General features: G+C 46.8%; 1 protein-coding gene across 2 annotated transcripts in view; it reads left to right on the top strand.

Moving 5' to 3' along the window:
* Positions 1-8,917, top strand: part of LOC115121946 (programmed cell death protein 10-like) — a 42,003-nt gene extending 33,086 nt beyond the window's left edge. The window contains exons 6-8 of one of the 2 annotated variants that reach the window (XM_065000542.1): positions 5,330-5,408; positions 5,555-5,637; positions 8,049-8,917. In XM_065000542.1, coding sequence (XP_064856614.1) covers positions 5,330-5,408; positions 5,555-5,637; positions 8,049-8,130 — 244 coding nt within the window. In that variant the 3' untranslated portion in view covers positions 8,131-8,917. The remainder of the gene's footprint in view (positions 1-5,329; positions 5,409-5,554; positions 5,638-8,048) is intronic. The other variant, XM_065000543.1, reaches the window with a different exon arrangement.
* The last annotated feature ends 8,562 nt before the right edge of the window (positions 8,918-17,479 follow it).

The raw sequence follows: 17,479 nt of genomic DNA, 5'->3' as shown, positions 1-17,479 counted from the left end.
AGAAAAAGTGTGACGATCGTAGGGGAGCTTAAAAAATGTATTGTTTTCCAGAAAGCCACACATAACCAAATAACCCTTTCCAGGTTCTTTACAGAAAAAAAGTCAGGAAACAAATAATAACACTATTAATGAAATAAATAATAACTAAATAACCCTCTCTGAGTTCTTCACAGAAAAAACAGGAAATAAATAATAACTAAATAACTCTCTCTGGGTTCTTCATAGAAAAAAAAGCCATGGAACATTAACTTTCTGTCGTGCCATGCACAATCTTAACAGATAAAAGTTCAGCTCAGTTGTCAGAGCAGAATCTCTCTGACACATATGAGCAGTCTCTTAAAGTTCTTGTGTTCCTTCCTTATAATCCTTTTGTAGGTTCCAGTAGGCTTGTAGACACCGCTGTTTGCAGCTCTCTCTCATCAACTTCCCTGTGAAAACCACAAAAGAAGCAGGTTGAGAAACTGAACTAAGTGATACAGCACCTACACAGCACAATACATTTCACTACCAGTATGGTTGTAAAGATGGATTTTATCCCAGTAGATTTTATTATGATTATATTTGTTTATGCTCAGAATGACTCATTCAAGTCAGAAAAGTGAGCTTACCTATGTATGTTCATCAGTGTGAACTGTGGGCCTGCATCTGGCTGGTGAGAAGTTGAATATCAGGTTCCATTCTAGTTACAGCCAGTCTCAAGCACTGATGCAAATGTTCATCTGTCAATCTTGATCTCATCGGGGTTTTCAGCAGTTTCATGCGAGAAAAGGTTTTCTCGCAGATATACGTGCTGCCAAAAACTGTGGACATTTTCATTGCGTGTTTTTTGATGTTTGGATATGTGTCGTTTGGGAGGGCGGCATAGAAGTCAATGAGACTGTTGGGCTTGAATGCGTCTTTCAGAACATCACAGTTCTGTAACTCAGCCAACTCAAACTGATATGAAGGCTGGGCTTCATCAATGTCGGCAACAAAGGGGTTCTGAAAAAGACGGATTTCTTTTGCATGAACATGTAGTTCACTGAATCGCACACCGAACTCCGCCTTCAGCATTTCCAGTGCTTCCACGCACTTTTCAGCTGGGAACGGGACCGCTGGGTTCTCTGTCGACAGGTTTTGGGTAGCAGGAAGATGGACGAAGTTGGGCTTTTTCACTTGTTCCAAAAGCAGCGCTAATTTCACCTCAAAAGCTTTTATGTGTGAATACAAGCCGCAAATGAGTTTCCTCTCGCCTTGTAGCTGCAAGTTAAGGCTGTTAAGTATTTCTGTCACGTCTGTTAAAAATGCGAGGTGCCATTTCCATTCTGGGTCGATCAGCTCTGGGACCGTTTTGTCTTTTAAATGAAGAAATGCGTTAATTTCGGGTAGCAGCTCGTAAAAACGCCTCAAAACTCTGCCCCGGCTCAGCCATCGGACCTCTGTGTAGTACAGCACATCTCCGTGCGTAGACTCCAGTTCAGACAGGAATTCTTGGAACTGCCTGTGTTTAAGTCCCTTTGCTCTGATGAAGTTTATGCACGACACCACAACCTTCATTACAGAATCCCACTTCAACACTTTGCAGCACAGTGCTTGCTGGTGAATTAGGCAGTGGACTCGTAGCGGGGCGGTGAGACCCCTTTTTTCCAACTCCCGGTTCATGCGTCCTATTAGACCGCGAGTTTCGCCCACCATGCTAGGAGCCCCGTCAGTCGTGATGCTAGCTAGCTTTGACCAGTCCAGGTCCAACTTCTCCATGGTTTGGCACACTTTGTCAAAAATATCCTCTCCCGTTGTAGTCCCTTTGAGACTTTGGAGGGCTGCCAGCTCCTCGCATATCTCAAAGTTTGCGCTAACTCCACGAATAAAAATGAGCAGTTGCGCTGTGTCTTGCACGTCCGTGCTCTCATCCAGTGCTAATGAAAAAAAGTCTAATTCTTTCGTCTTCTGCTGCAGCTGGGCATATACATTACTCCCGATTTCTTCAACGCGTCTGGTGATTGTACTCGCCGACAGACTTACGGCATTAAATGCATCTTTCTTCTCGGGACACACCTCCTCCGCGACAGCATCCATACATTTCTTAACAAACTCTCCGTCAGTGAAAGGCTTACCGCTTCTTGCTATCAGTTTAGCAACCCGAAAGCTGGCCCGAACGGATGCCTGGTTCAGCTGAGCTTGGCGTACAAATGTATTCTGCTGAGATAGTAGTCCACTTTTTAGCTTTGAGAGTTTGTCTGCTCGTATTTGGCCTTGCAAGCTATCGTACTTGTCTTTGTGACGGGATTCATAGTGTCGGCGAAGATTGTATTCTTTGAATACCGCCACCGTCTCTTGACAGATGAGACAAACAGCCTTTTCTTTGCATTGAACAAAAAAAAATTGTTTGTCCACTGCAGGTTAAATACCCTGCATTCTGAATCAATTTTTCTCTTACCTAACCTTTTCGCCATTATTCCGTTCTCTCTTTGACAGGGCCGGGCCTAGGATTTTTTTTCTGGAGGCCAAATAGGAAAAAAATTCGATAGCGTCTCTGGTATTGTTCAGAGGGCCGGGCCAAATGTGCTGACGGGCCGTATCCGGCCCGCGGGCCGTAGTTTGGTGACCACTGGTCTATAGAATTGTAGCCATTCCAACATGGGGACTCCGTCCCAGCGTTCTCTGACTTTATGTACATTTTGTAAGAAGGGGTTTTATACTCTGTGGAGAAAAAGGGCGATTCCATGACGCCTGATGTAATGTCTGGCTCACGGGGGCGTGGCCACTGACTAGTTAAACATTTAGAATCCATACTCTCATTTAGAAGGCTAACATCGCATTACATGCGGCAGGGTAGCCTAGTGGTTAGAGTGTAGAGGCGGCAGGGTAGCCTAGTGGTTAGAGTGTAGAGGCGGCAGGGTAGCCTAGTGGTTAGAGCGTTGGACTAGGCAGGGTAGCCTAGTGGTTAGAGCGTTGGACTAGGCAGGGTAGCCTAGTGGTTAGAGCGTTGGACTAGGCAGGGTAGCCTAGTGGTTAGAGCGTTGGACTAGGCAGGGTAGTCTAGTGGTTAGAGCGTTGGACTAGTAACCGAAAGGTTGCAAATTCAAATCCCCGAGCTGACAAGGTACAAAATCTGTCGTTCTGCCCCTGAACAGGCAGTTAACCCACTGTTCCTAGGCCGTCATTGAAAATAAGAATTTGTTCTTAACTGACTTGCCTGGTAAAATAAAGGTAAAATAAAAAATAAAATACATCTTTTCACAAATAGTTTCATATTTGCTCATTCATTTTTATCCAACATCTAGATGTACATTTTGATCATTGAAAAGTGTACACAGAGACACAGTAATGAGTATTTCCTGTCCTTCTTGAGATCACCAAATGAAACACACTTAACATGACTGTCCCTTAAGTGTCCATGGACCACTCCCACGTTCTCAAAAGTAGAAATATTGTTGGCCCACCCAGAAGGCCACGCCGTGACAACTATTATTCTACAATGTAGAAAATAGTCAAAATAAAGAAAACCCCTTGAATGAGTAGGTATGAATGAGTAGGTATGAATGAGTAGGTATGAATGAGTAGGTATGAATGAGTAGGTGTGAATGAGTAGGTGTGAATGAGTAGGTGTGAATGAGTAGGTGTGAATGAGTAGGTGTGAATGAGTAGGTGTGAATTAGTAGGTATGAATGAGTAGGTGTGTCCAAACGTTTGACATGCTGTACTTTCCAATGTAACACTGTCTCAAGTTAGTACACACACACAGACAGACACACACACACACACACACACACACAGGCCTACACAATTCTTCTCCCACACACTTATTCTTTCATGGGTTGTTTCTGTCTTGGCTCACTTTTTGAGTTTTCTCATTCAATTTGTGTTGAGTCACTCTCTAAGTAACTTACTCAGTGGGAGATTTAGAAAAAAGTATATTTGGAACAAAGATGAAAAACGTTTCCCCTATTTGCTTTATTTAAGTGCAGTATTTAAACATGAAGGGGGGAGAGGACTGGAGGAGGGAGGGGGGGGGACTGGAGGAGGGGGGGGGGACTGGAGGAGGGAGGGGGGAGAGGACTGGAGGAGGGAGGGGGAGAGGACTGGAGGAGGGAGGGGGAGAGGACTGGAGGAGGGAGGGGGGGGAGAGGACTGGAGGAGGGAGGGGGGAGAGGACTGGAGGAGGGAGGGGGAGGACTGGAGGAGGGAGGGGGAGGAGAGGACTGGAGGAGGGAGGGGGAGAGGACTGGAGGAGGGAGGGGGGAGGACTGGAGGAGGGAGGGGGAGGAGAGGACTGGAGGAGGGAGGGGGGAGAGGACTGGAGGAGGGAGGAGGGAGGGGGGAGAGGACTGGAGGGAGGAGGGGGGGAGGACTGGAGGAGAGAGGGGGAGAGGACTGGAGGAGGGAGGGGGAGAGGACTGGAGGAGGGGGGACTGAAAGAGGGAAGAGGGGGGGAGGACTGAAAGAGGGAGGAGGGGGGACTGAAAGAGGGAGGAGGGGGGGAGAGGACTGAAAGAGGATTGGAGGAGGGGGGAGAGGACTGAAAGAGGACTGGAGGAGGGGGAGGACTGAAAGAGGACTGGAGGAGGGGGGACTGAAAGAGGGAGGAGGGGGGAGAGGACTGAAAGAGGGAGGAGGGGGAGAGGACTGAAAGAGGGAGGGGGGAGAGGACTGAAAGAGGGAGGAGGGGGAGAGGACTGAAAGAGGGAGGAGGGGGGGAGGACTGAAAGAGGGAGGAGGGGGGACTGAAAGAGGGAGGGGGGTGGAGGGAAGGTAAAGGAGTGAGAGAGGGGGATGGAGGGGAGGTAAAGGAGTGAGGGGGGATAGAGGGGGTGGAGGGAAGGAAGGTGAGGGGGGGGGGGGAAAGGAAGGTGTGAGGGAGGGGGGATGGAGGGAAGGTAAAGGAGTGAGGGATGTGAGATGGTTCAGGATGTCTGACTGCTGTTGGACTAAGAAGCAGTAAGAGTTGTGATGGTTCAGGATATCTGACTGCTGTTGGACTAAGAAGCAGTAAGAGTTGTGATGGTTCAGGATATCTGACTGCTGTTGGCCTAAGAAGCAGTAAGAGTTGTGATGGTTCAGGATATCTGACTGCTGTTGGACTAAGAAGCAGTAAGGGTTGTGATGGTTCAGGATGTCTGACTGCTGTTGGACTAAGAAGCAGTAAGAGTTGTGATGGTTCAGGATATCTGACTGCCGTTGGACTAAGACGCAGTAAGGGTTGTGATGGTTCAGGATATCTGACTGCTGTTGGACTAAGAAGGAGTAAGAGTTGAGATGGTTCAGGATGTCTGACTGCTGTTGGACTAAGAAGCAGTAAGAGTTGTGATGGTTCAGGATGTCTGACTGCTGTTGGACTCATTGTCCACAGAGATATCGCCAGCGCCATAAAGGAACTCCTGGACACGGTCAACACTGTCTTCCGAAAATACCAGTACCAGAACCGACGGGTGAGAACACACACACACACACACACAGTCCAATTAAGACATCTGTTATTTTCATTCTCCCTCAGCTATCAGCAGAGTTTCAGACGTTGTGTGTTTTTCCCTCTGTTATCTTCTGAAAGAGTAGAACGTCTCTGTTGTTTTCCCAGGCACTGGAACACCAAAAGAAAGAGTTTGTGAAATACTCCAAGAGCTTCAGCGACACACTTAAAACCTACTTCAAAGATGGAAAGTAAGAACCTCCTCACCTCCTCCTTCATGTTTCTACCCTGCTGTTCTCTTCCATGGCCCGTGCAATATATCACCCATACTGGTTTACATCTGACCCATGCAATATATCACCCATACTGGTTTACATCTGACCCGTGCAATATATCACCCATACTGGTTTACATCTGACCCGTACAATATATCACCCATACTGGTTTACATCTGACCCGTACAATATATCACCCATACTGGTTTACATCTGACCCGTACAATATATCACCCATACTGGTTTACATCTGACCCGTACAATATATCACCCATACTGGTTTACATCTGACCCGTGCAATATATCACCCATACTGGTTTACATCTGACCCGTACAATATATCACCCATACTGGTTTACATCTGACCCGTACAATATATCACCCATACTGGTTTACATCTGACCCGTGCAATATATCACCCATACTGGTTTACATCTGACCCGTGCAATATATCACCCATACTGGTTTACATCTGACCCGTACAATATATCACCCATACTGGTTTACATCTGACCCGTACAATATATCACCCATACTGGTTTACATCTGACCCGTACAATATATCACCCATACTGGTTTACAGGTCAACGCCAGTCCTCCAAACAGCCCAACTCCAGTCCTCCCAACAGCCCAACTCCAGTCCTCCCAACAGCCCAACTCCAGTCCTCCCAACAGCCCAACTCCAGTCCTCCCAACAGCCCAACTCCAGTCCTCCCAACAGCCCAACTCCAGTCCTCCCAACAGCCCAACTCCAGTCCTCCCAACAGCCCAACTCCAGTCCCTCCCAACAGCCCAACTCCAGTCCCTCCCATTCCTCCCAACAGCCCAATGACAGAAGAGAGGGGCTGGAATCCTCGGTTACTGCAGATGGGGATTTTGGTTCCCATGTATGTATTGAGTTCAATGCTAACTCAGGCCTTCACCGGTATTCCAGCTGAACGCATGCTATTCATAGAGCCAAAGGATTCTCTAGGCATCATCAAGCAAAGAGCATTTGAAATGCACTGTACTGCTACCCAGTAGCCTATATTCATTGCCAGATAGACCTTTTGCTTTACTGTCTAGGGGGCTGTCCATGGTGCTGATAAGGGGCTGTCTAGGGGGCTGTCCATAGTGCTGATAAGGGGCTGTCTAGGGGGCTGTCCATGGTGCTGATAAGCGGCTGTCCATGGTGCTGATAAGGGGCTGTCCATGGTGCTGATAAGGGGCTGTCCATGGTGCTGATAAGGGGCTGTCCATGGTGCTGATAAGGGGCTGTCCATGGTGCTGATAAGGGGCTGTCCATGGTGCTGATAAGGGGCTGTCCATGGTGCTGATAAGGGGCTGTCCATGGTGCTGATAAGGGGCTGTCCATGGTGCTGATAAGGGGCTGTCCATGGTGCTGATAAGGGGCTGTCTAGGGGGCTGTCCATGGTGCTGATAAGGGGCTGTCTAGGGGGCTGTCCATGGTGCTGATAAGGGGCTGTCTAGGGGGCTGTCCATGGTGCTGATAAGGGGCTGTCTAGGGGGCTGTCCATGGTGCTGATAAGGGGCTGTCTAGGGGGCTGTCCATGGGGCTGATAAGGGGCTGTCCATGGGGCTGATAAGGGGCTGTCCATGGGGCTGTCCATGGGGCTGATAAGGGGCTGTCCATGGGGCTGATAAGGGGCTGTCCATGGGGCTGTCCATGGCGCTGATAAGGGGCTGTCCATGGCGCTGATAAGGGGCTGTCCATGGTGCTGATAAGGGGCTGTCCATGGGGCTGTCCATGGCGCTGATAAGGGGCTGTCCATGGCGCTGATAAGGGGCTGTCCATGGCGCTGATAAGGGGCTGTCCATGGCGCTGATAAGGGGCTGTCCATGGCGCTGATAAGGGGCTGTCCATGGCGCTGATAAGGGGCTGTCCATGGCGCTGATAAGGGGCTGTCCATGGTGCTGATAAGGGGCTGTCCAGGGGGCTGTCCATGGTGCTGATAAGGGGCTGTCTAGGGGGCTGTCCATGGTGCTGATAAGGGGCTGTCTAGGGGGCTGTCCATGGTGCTGATAAGGGGCTGTCTAGGGGGCTGTCCATGGTGCTGATAAAGCACAGTGGAGATGGGTTACACATTTCACGTCATCCTGTCACAAAAGCACCCAATGGTTGTTTGTCTCATCTTTTTGACTTGATTTATTGTCTAATAGCGTGATATAAGCAGAATTCAATATCATTCTTTGTTTATTGTGGTATGGTGCCCTGCTTAGTAGAACGTGTGACTGTTTGACCCATTGTGAAATCACATTTAGGGTTGATTCTCTGAAGCCTGACATTTCCACAGATCAAAGCACCGTATCAATCCCAGCGTTGCCATGGTTTCCTGTGACTGACGCTGCCTTCCATGTGTGTCCCTCTCTGTCCCGCTTGTTTCCAGGGCGATAAACGTGTTTGTCAGCGCCAACAGGCTCATCCACCAAACCAACCTAATACTCCAGACCTTCAAGACCGTGACATAGACTGGGGTTAACCACACCAACCCTGGAAACCCTTTGTGTACAATGTTCAGATTCTGTTTCTGGGACTGTATCATTTATAAATCTTGCTTCAAGAGGGAGATAATTTAGAGTTGCAGGCGGCCAGATTATAATTAAATTGCCAGAGATTTTTTTTCCTTTTTTTGTTGTATTTCTTCCCACCAGGATCATGCTATCTCCACAGAGTATCTTATGTCATGCTATCTCCACAGAGTATCTTATGTCATGCTATCTCCACAGAGTATCTTATGTCATGCTATCTCCACAGAGTATCTTATGTCATGCTATCTCCACAGAGTATCTTATGTCATGCTATCTCCACAGAGTATCTTATGTCATGCTATCGCCACAGAGCATCTCATGTCATGCTATCGCCACAGAGCATCTCATGTTAAAGATCCTCTCATTTCTTTAATTTGCTCTCTCACTTTGTCCATGTGGAAGCCAAAATGCCTTAACGTGGCCATGGAGTCATTCCTTAATGGATGCTAAATGGTTCATACAGGGGATGGTTTCTGTATTTTGAAAGTTACATATCTTGAAAGCAACAGCAATCAAGTTATGTCAACAATGGACTAATGAAACCAAAATATGTTTTTTGGGTGGAGTTGTCCTTTAAACCAGGTGTAAATACAGGCACTTCTGCTTTTTTTTACATTCTAACTTGAACAATGAGACATGATGATGATGATGATGATGGTGCAAGTTGTATATTTAACAGCTATTTGGTTGCAAAATGTTAAAATAAATAGTTTAAAAATTTTGGAAAGATTTTGAAAAGTGTTTTGTTGTTGTTGCCTTTGTCATTTCCCATGTAAAATAGGTATTGATTCCTTCCCTGTGTGACAGTGGATTTGCCATGGTGGAATTAAGAAGCTATTCTTGGTCTGTGCCTGTTTCCATCAGTCTGTTAATCCCATTCTGAAAGCGTTAATTCTTAAACGTTTATTATTGAAATCACTGGTCTGTACCTGTTTCCATCAGTCTGTTAATCCCATTCTGAAGGCGTTAATTCTTAAACGTTTATTATTGAAATCACTGAGACCTAATTTCTTATCCTGCCGCTGTTGGTGACGGCGCTTATCAGCTCATTCAGAGACGCTAGAGTGTGTGTGTTTGTGTGTGTGTTTGTGTGTGTGTGCGCGCAAAATGATTCCCAAGAGAGTATATCTCAGTGTTTCATTTGACTGTGTTAGGTGTAAAACTGTTAAATGAGCAGCTGGACATTTAGGTGTGTGTGTGTGTGTGTGTATGTGTTCACATTCACCATTAGGACGGGTAGGGGTTTAACAAAGGGATTTGGAAACTCAAACTAAACTGTTCTCTCCGCCTCCATCGTGTGTGTGTGTGTGTGTTTTCGTAGGTGTCTGTGCATGTGTTGGAGTGATTAAAGCAATTGGTGAAGTTACTGTGTTGCTATGCTGAACATGTTACTGTGTGTGTGTGTGTGTGTGGGGGGAGCATTGTGAATAGACCACAGAAACTGCCTGCTGGACACCCGAACACAAGCCTCACTCGGTTGTTGCCAGGAGACATTAGCTCCAGGCTTTGAGAGATGGGCATAATAAAATAATAGTGGAGGGTTTATTTGCCACTGTTATGGCTACTGGTGGCAGTGACTGTTTTACAGTACCGGAAGAGGTACTGTAAAACAGTCACTGCCACCAGTAGCCATAACACGGTGGCGGTGGGGTTATGGTATGGGCAGGAATAAGCTACGGACAACGAACACAACAGCATTTTATCGGTGGCCATTTGAATGCCCAGAGATACCGTGACGAGATCCTGAGGCCCATTGTCGTGTCATTCATCCGCCACCATCACCTCATGTTTCAGAATTATAATGCAGGACCCCATGTCGCAAGGATCTGTACACAATTCCTTCCATGGCCTGCATACTCACCAGACATGTCACCCATTGAGCATGTTTGGGATGCTCTGGATCGACGTGTACAGAAGCGTGTTCCAGGTCCCACCAATATCCAGCAACACACAGCCATTGAAGAGGAGTGGGACAACATTCCACAGGCCACAATCAACAGCCTGATCAACTACATGCGAAGGAGATGTGTTGTGCTGCATGAGGCAAATGGTCACACCAGATACTGACTGGTTTTCTGATCCACACCAGATACTGACTGGTTTTCTGATCCACACCAGATACTGACTGGTTTTCTGATCCACACCAGATACTGACTGGTTTTCTGATCCACACCAGATACTGACTGGCTTTCTGATCCACACCAGATACTGACTGGTTTTCTGATCCTACCTATTGTGTAGGATCACTATCTGTGACCAACCGATGCATGTCTGTATTCCCAGTCATGTGAAATCCATAGATTAGGGCCTAATGAATTTATTAGAATTGACTGTGACTGATTTCCTTATATGAATTGTAACTAAGTAAAATCTTTGAAAATGTTGCATGTTCGCATTTATATTTTTGTTCAGGATACATGTACTGTATGTGCAATGTATGTATGTGTAAAAAGTAGGGGCACCACTTTGGTTTGGGAGGACATAGCGGGGGTTCTGGGGCTCCTCCTCAAGAATTGTCATTTGTACACAATTCAAAATGCCGTCTCTTGTTAGATCAAAAATGTCCACAGTCATCAAGCTAGGTAAGATGATTAAATATGTTTAAGTGATTAATAAGACTGAACAATAATCAATAATACATATTGTGTTGTACCTTTAATCAACAGCCTTACAAATGAACAACTCTTGAAAAATAAATAAAGACATCCTCTTTCGCTGCATGACTGGAGCTTCCTGCCATCCAGGTCCTCTATACCAGGCGGTGTCAGAGGAAGGTCCTAAAAGTTAAGGAAGGCCACAATCATTCAGATTTGCCACCAATGCTCCTTATAGGACACATCACTGTCCTCTATACTCCTCTGTAAACTGGTCATCTCTGTATGCCTGTCGCAAGACCCACTGGTTGATGCTTATTTATAAAACCCTCTTAGGCCTCACTCCTCCCTATCTGAGATATCTACTGCAGCCCTCATCCTCCACATACAACACCCGTTCTGCCAGTCACATTCTGTTAAAGGTCCCCAAAGCACACACATCCCTGGGTCGCTCCTCTTTTCAGTTCGCTGCAGCTAGCGACTGGAACGAGCTGCAACAAACACTCAAACTGGACCGTTTTATCTCAATCTCTTCATTCAAAGACTCAATCATGGACACTCTTGCTGACAGTTGTGTCTGCTTTGCGTGATGTATTGTTGTCTCTAGCTTCTTGCCCTTTGTGCTGTTGTCTGTGACCAGTAATGTTTGTACCCTGTTTTGTGCTGCTACCATGTTGTGCTGTTACCATGCTGTGTTGTCATGCGCTGCTGCCATGTTGTGTTGCTGCCATGTTGTGTTGTTACCATGCTGTGTTGTCATGTGCTGCTGCCATGTTGTGTTGTTACCATGCTGTGTTGTCATGTGCTGCTGCCATGTTGTGTTGTTACCATGCTGTGTTGTCATGTGCTGCTGCCATGTTGTGTTGTTACCATGCTGTGTTGTCATGTGCTGCTGCCATGTTGTGTTGTTACCATGCTGTGTTGTCATGTGCTGCTGCCATGCTGTGTTGTCATGTGCTGCTGCCATGTTGTGTCGTTACCATGCTATGTTGTCATGTGCTGCTGCCATGCTATGTTGTCATGTGCTGCTGCCATGCTATGTTGTCATGTGCTGCTGCCATGCTGTGTTGTTACCATGCTGTGCTGCTGCCATGCTGTGTTGTTACCATGCTGTGTTGTCATGTGTTGTTACCATGCTGTGTTGTTACCATGCTGTGTTGTTACCATGCTGTGTTGTCATGTGTTGTTACCATGCTGTGTTGTTACCATGTTGTGTTGTTACCATGCTGTGTTGTTACCATGCTATGTTGTCATGTGTTGTTGCCATGTTGTGTTGTCATGTGCTGCCGCCATGCTGTGTTGTCATGTGTTGTTACCATGCTGTGTTTGTCATGTGTTGTTACCATGCTGTGTTGTTACCACGCTGTGTTGTTGCCATGCTGTGTTGTTACCATGCTGTGCTGCTGCCATGCTGTGTTGTCATGTGTTGTTACCATGCTGTGTTTGTCATGTGTTGTTACCATGCTGTGTTGTTACCACGCTGTGTTGTTGCCATGCTGTGTTGTTACCATGCTGTGTTGTTACCATGCTGTGTTGTTACCATGCTGTGTTGTTACCATGCTGTGTTGTTACCATGTTGTGTTGTTACCATGCTGTGTTGTTACCATGCTGTGTTGTTACCATGCTGTGTTGTTACCATGTTGTGTTGTTACCATGCTGTGTTGTTACCATGTTGTGTTGTTACCATGCTGTGTTGTTACCATGCTGTGTTGTTGCCATGCTGTGTTGTTGCCATGCTGTGTTGTTGCCATGCTGTGTTGTTGCCATGCTGTGTTGTTGCCATGCTGTGTTGTTGCCATGCTGTGTTGTTGCCATGCTGTGTTGTCATCTAACGCCGAAACCAGACGCGTGTCACACCAAACGTGATCACGACATGCAGGTTGAAATATCAAAACAAACTCTGAACAAATTATATTAATTTGGGGACAGGTCGAAAAGCATTAAACATTCATGACAATTTAGCTAGCTTACTGTTGGTAGCTAATTTGTCCTGGGATATAAACATTGAGTTGTTATTTTACCTGAAATGCACAAGGTCCTCTACTCCAACAATTAATCCACACATAAAACAGTCAACTGAATCGTTTCTCGTCATCTCTCTTCCTTCCAGTTTTTCTTCTTCTTTGGACTTTATATGGTGATTGGCAGCTAACTTGCATAATAAGGTGCATTACCACGACCGACCTCAGTTCACCTTTCAGTCACCCACGTGGGTATAACCAATGACAAACATGGGGTCCATGGAGCACTCGGACAGTCTAATCAGCATGCAACCTATGTTCCTATCTTGAATTGATGGGTAGACCTAAAGTAGACATATGAGTGATTTAGATGGTAGTTGACGCTGTATCTCAGCGATCACACAAACAGCTGTTTTTCATTCCCTCGTTGAACAACACACCGCTGTCTGTAACTTTTAGATGATTTACAGCCGGCTGTGACCCTGTCGGACTGGAAAACATGGAGAGCAGGCTGAGCATGGGAAACTGCAGAGCCTCTTTCTGGTGAGTGGGTATGACCATGGAAATGACACAGTAGACTCACACACGCACGCACACACACACACACACCCTGTTGACCTCTGATGACCTCTGTTGTGGGGTGACAGTGTAGCAGGTGTGTCCTTCTCCAGGGGCAGAGTCTATAGCCTGGTCTGCAGTGAGACGTGGCTCCGTGGAGGAGTACGGCCTCCTATTGGACAATGTGGTCATCGCTCAGGAGCAGCGTAGCCTGCTATTGGACAGTGGGGTCCTCCCTCTGAAGTAGCGTAGCCTGCTATTGGACAGTGGGGTCCTCCCTCTAAAGCAGCGTAGCCTGCTATTGGACAGTGCTGACGAGCGAGGGGAGAGGAAAGTGGACTGGGAGAGGCTGACTTCGGAAAATTTAAAATAGGAAAATTAACGAGCAGCTACCGTGCCTCGCTTGAGACCTCCACACCTTGACCCTGTACAACAGGTAACACTAAGCGCATCTGTAATGCTATAATGGTGCTAATAATTGAATAATTAAATAATAGTTTATAAGCTGCATATAAGCATTTTATGTTATTCTCCATCGGTGGTTGTGTATTCACTACCTATGGACATCTCTATTGTTAACCCAGGTGGTGTACCTGCATAGTTCAGGCCGGTACCTTTCGGTGAATAAGTGGGCCGCGCTGGGGGTGTGGGCTGGGGAGGACCTCGCCCCTTTCCAAACACACCGCTTCCACAATGGCTCTGACTGGCCCAAAGATCTCTCAGTAACAGACATGGTGGTGCTGTTCAACGTTCACATGGTCCAGTCCAACCTCTCCGTCTCTCTCTTTCTCTGTGGCTCTGTCTGTCTCTCTCTGTGGCTCTCTCTCTCTGTCTTTCTCTCTCTGTGGCTCTGTCTGTCTCTCTCTGTGGCTCTCTCTCTCTCTGTGCCTCTGTCTCTCTCTCTCTGTCTGTCTTTCTCTCTCTCGCTCTCTCTGTGCCTCTGTCTCTCTCTCTCTGTGGCTCTGTCTGTCTCTCTCTGTGGCTCTCTCTCTCTGTGCCCCTCTCTCTCTCTCTCTCTCTGTGCCCCTGTCTCTCTCTCTCTGTCTTTCTCTCTCTCGCTCTCTCTGTCTCTGTTTGTGTATCTATGACATGCTCTCCAAGCAGCAGTTTAGCTGCCAGTATAAACTACAGGTTCTGAGATACGTCCCCACAATGGGAGACAGGTGGGATGGGAGGGGGAGAGAAGAGGGGAGGGGGACAAGTGAGAGATGGGGAGAGGACAGGAGGGGGACAGGTTGGAGAGGAGGGGGAGAGACTGGGGCAGGTGCGAGACGGGGCAAAACAAGGGAACAGGTGATAGGGGAGAGACAAGACGGGAGGGGGAGGCTGGTTGGTATAGTTTTCTGTTAATAATATAATCGTAATAATAATACTCATCATTAAATAATAGTATTAATATTCATAATCATAATAACAATAATCATAATAATAGTAATACTATTCATAATAATAATAGTAGTAAGAATAATCATAACTATAATAGTGATAATAATAATCGTAACCATAATAATAATAATAACCTATTGTCAATCCATGTCTGTGTGTGTGAGTGTTGTCCCAGATCAGAGCCATAGGCTTCAGGTCAGCTCAGATCTCCCAGAGACAGAATCTGCTGACATCATCGAGTGGGAGAAGTTAGTTCAAGGTCTCCATCGTTGCTTCTACACCCTCAGACACCGAGGTCACGGACACATCTGGGTACGCAGAGGGGATTTCTGTCCCCGAAACACATCCTTAGTCCTTCTGACCTGAGTGGCTTTCTACTGTTGGGAGTATCAATGACCACCAAGCAACATGTTCACACCAACACACCCTCCGACAAACAACATGTCCACACCAACACACCCTCCGACAAACCACATGTCCACACCAACACACCCTCTTACAAACCACATGTCCACACCAACACACCCTCCGACAAACCACATGTCCACACCAACACACCCTCTTACCAACAACATGTCCACACCAACACACCCTCTTACAAACCACATGTCCACACCAACACACCCTCTTACAAACCACATGTCCACACCAACAGACCCTCGTACATAAACAAGCACACCAACACACCCTCTTACAAACCACATGTCCACACCAACAGACCCTCGTACATAAACAAGCACACCAACACACCCTCTTACAAACCACATGTCCACACCAACAGACCCTCGTACATAAACAAGCACACCAACAGACCCTCGTACATAAACAAGCACACCAACAGACCCTCGTACATAAACAAGCACACCAACAGACCCTCGTACATAAACAAGCACACCAACAGACCCTCGTACATAAACAAGCACACCAACAGACCCTCGTACATAAACAAGCACACCAACAGACCCTCGTACATAAACAAGCACACCAACAGACCCTCGTACATAAACAAGCACACCAACAGACCCTCGTACATAAACAAGCACACCAACAGACCCTCGTACATAAACAAGCACACCAACAGACCCTCGTACATAAACAAGCACACCAACAGACCCTCGTACATAAACAAGCACACCAACAGACCCTCGTACATAAACAAGCACACCAACAGACCCTCGTACATAAACAAGCACACCAACAGACCCTCGTACATAAACAAGCACACCAACAGACCCTCGTACATAAACAAGCACACCAACAGACCCTCGTACATAAACAAGCACACCAACAGACCCTCGTACATAAACAAGCACACCAACAGACCCTCGTACATAAACAAGCACACCAACAGACCTCGTACATAAACAAGCACACCAACAGACCCTCGTACATAAACAAGCACACCAACAGACCTCGTACATAAACAAGCACACCAACAGACCCTCGTACATAAACAAGCACACCAACAGACCTCGTACATAAACAAGCACACCAACAGACCTCGTACATAAACAAGCACACCAACAGACCCTCGTACATAAACAAGCACACCAACAGACCTCGTACATAAACAAGCACACCAACAGACCCTCGTACATAAACAAGCACACCAACAGACCTCGTACATAAACAAGCACACCAACAGACCCTCGTACATAAACAAGCACACCAACAGACCCTCGTACATAAACAAGCACACCAACAGACCCTCGTACATAAACAAGCACACCAACAGACCCTCGTACATAAACAAGCACACCAACAGACCCTCGTACATAAACAAGCACACCAACAGACCCTCGTACATAAACAAGCACACCTCTAATGAATTTACAGACAGATCCCATTGATTAACATGTCGGTGTTGCTAGTTGATATTTCCCAGACTGCTTTCTGTTGACTTGCATAACCCCAGGCTCTTTGAAGTACACCACTATCAATTAATATGCTAATGAGCTAGGTTGGTAAAGTGCTTACTGCAGGAGGTAAAGTGATGCCTCAACACTTCTCAGTTGAGAGTCAGAATGTCAGCACCTCTGTCTGAATAACTAGCTGGGAGGATACGATGAGCCTGTTTTGATCCCTCTGTCCGACTGCAGACATCACACACACGCACACACACACACTCCCCTTGACAAACACACTCATCTTAGCACCTGGGGTGACAGCCGTCTTCAGCTCTTACTCAGCCTGTCACCGCGGTTACAGGTTCTGCAGTGTCAAGGAAACACAATATGTCACGCGTCCACGGGCCCCCACTTACTCCTAGTCACCAATTATACATAAACACAGACAGACACAGAGTAGACGGATCACCAATTAGCTGATTCAGGATAAAGCCTCTTACCCTACACACACACAAGCAACACACACACACACAAACCCTAACCCTATTTTCCCTAACCCTAAACTTAACCCCCAATCCTAACCTTAACCCTGAACCTGACTCCTAACGCCTAACCCTGAACCTGACCCCTAACCCTGAACCTAACACCTAACTCTAACCCTGAACCTGACCCCTAACCCTAATTGTCACCCTGAACGTTGGTCCGTGACAAACACACTCACCTTAGCACCTGGTCACGGGTTCTCCTCAGGACCCCTCATGCTCCTAGTCACCAATTACACATTCACAGAGAGAAGAGAGAGAAGGCTCCAGCCACCCAAAGACTGTTCTCTCTGGTACCGATGCACCAGGTCTGGAACCAACAGGACCCTGAACAGCTTTACCTTACAGCCTTATTCAAAGATCTATTCAAAATGTATACAAACAACAACAAAAAAGATGGG

This window comes from Oncorhynchus nerka, linkage group LG14 (assembly GCF_034236695.1).
Source record: "Oncorhynchus nerka isolate Pitt River linkage group LG14, Oner_Uvic_2.0, whole genome shotgun sequence".
Taxonomy (NCBI): Eukaryota; Metazoa; Chordata; class Actinopteri; order Salmoniformes; family Salmonidae; genus Oncorhynchus; species Oncorhynchus nerka.
This window is presented reverse-complemented; position numbering and strand designations above follow the sequence as displayed.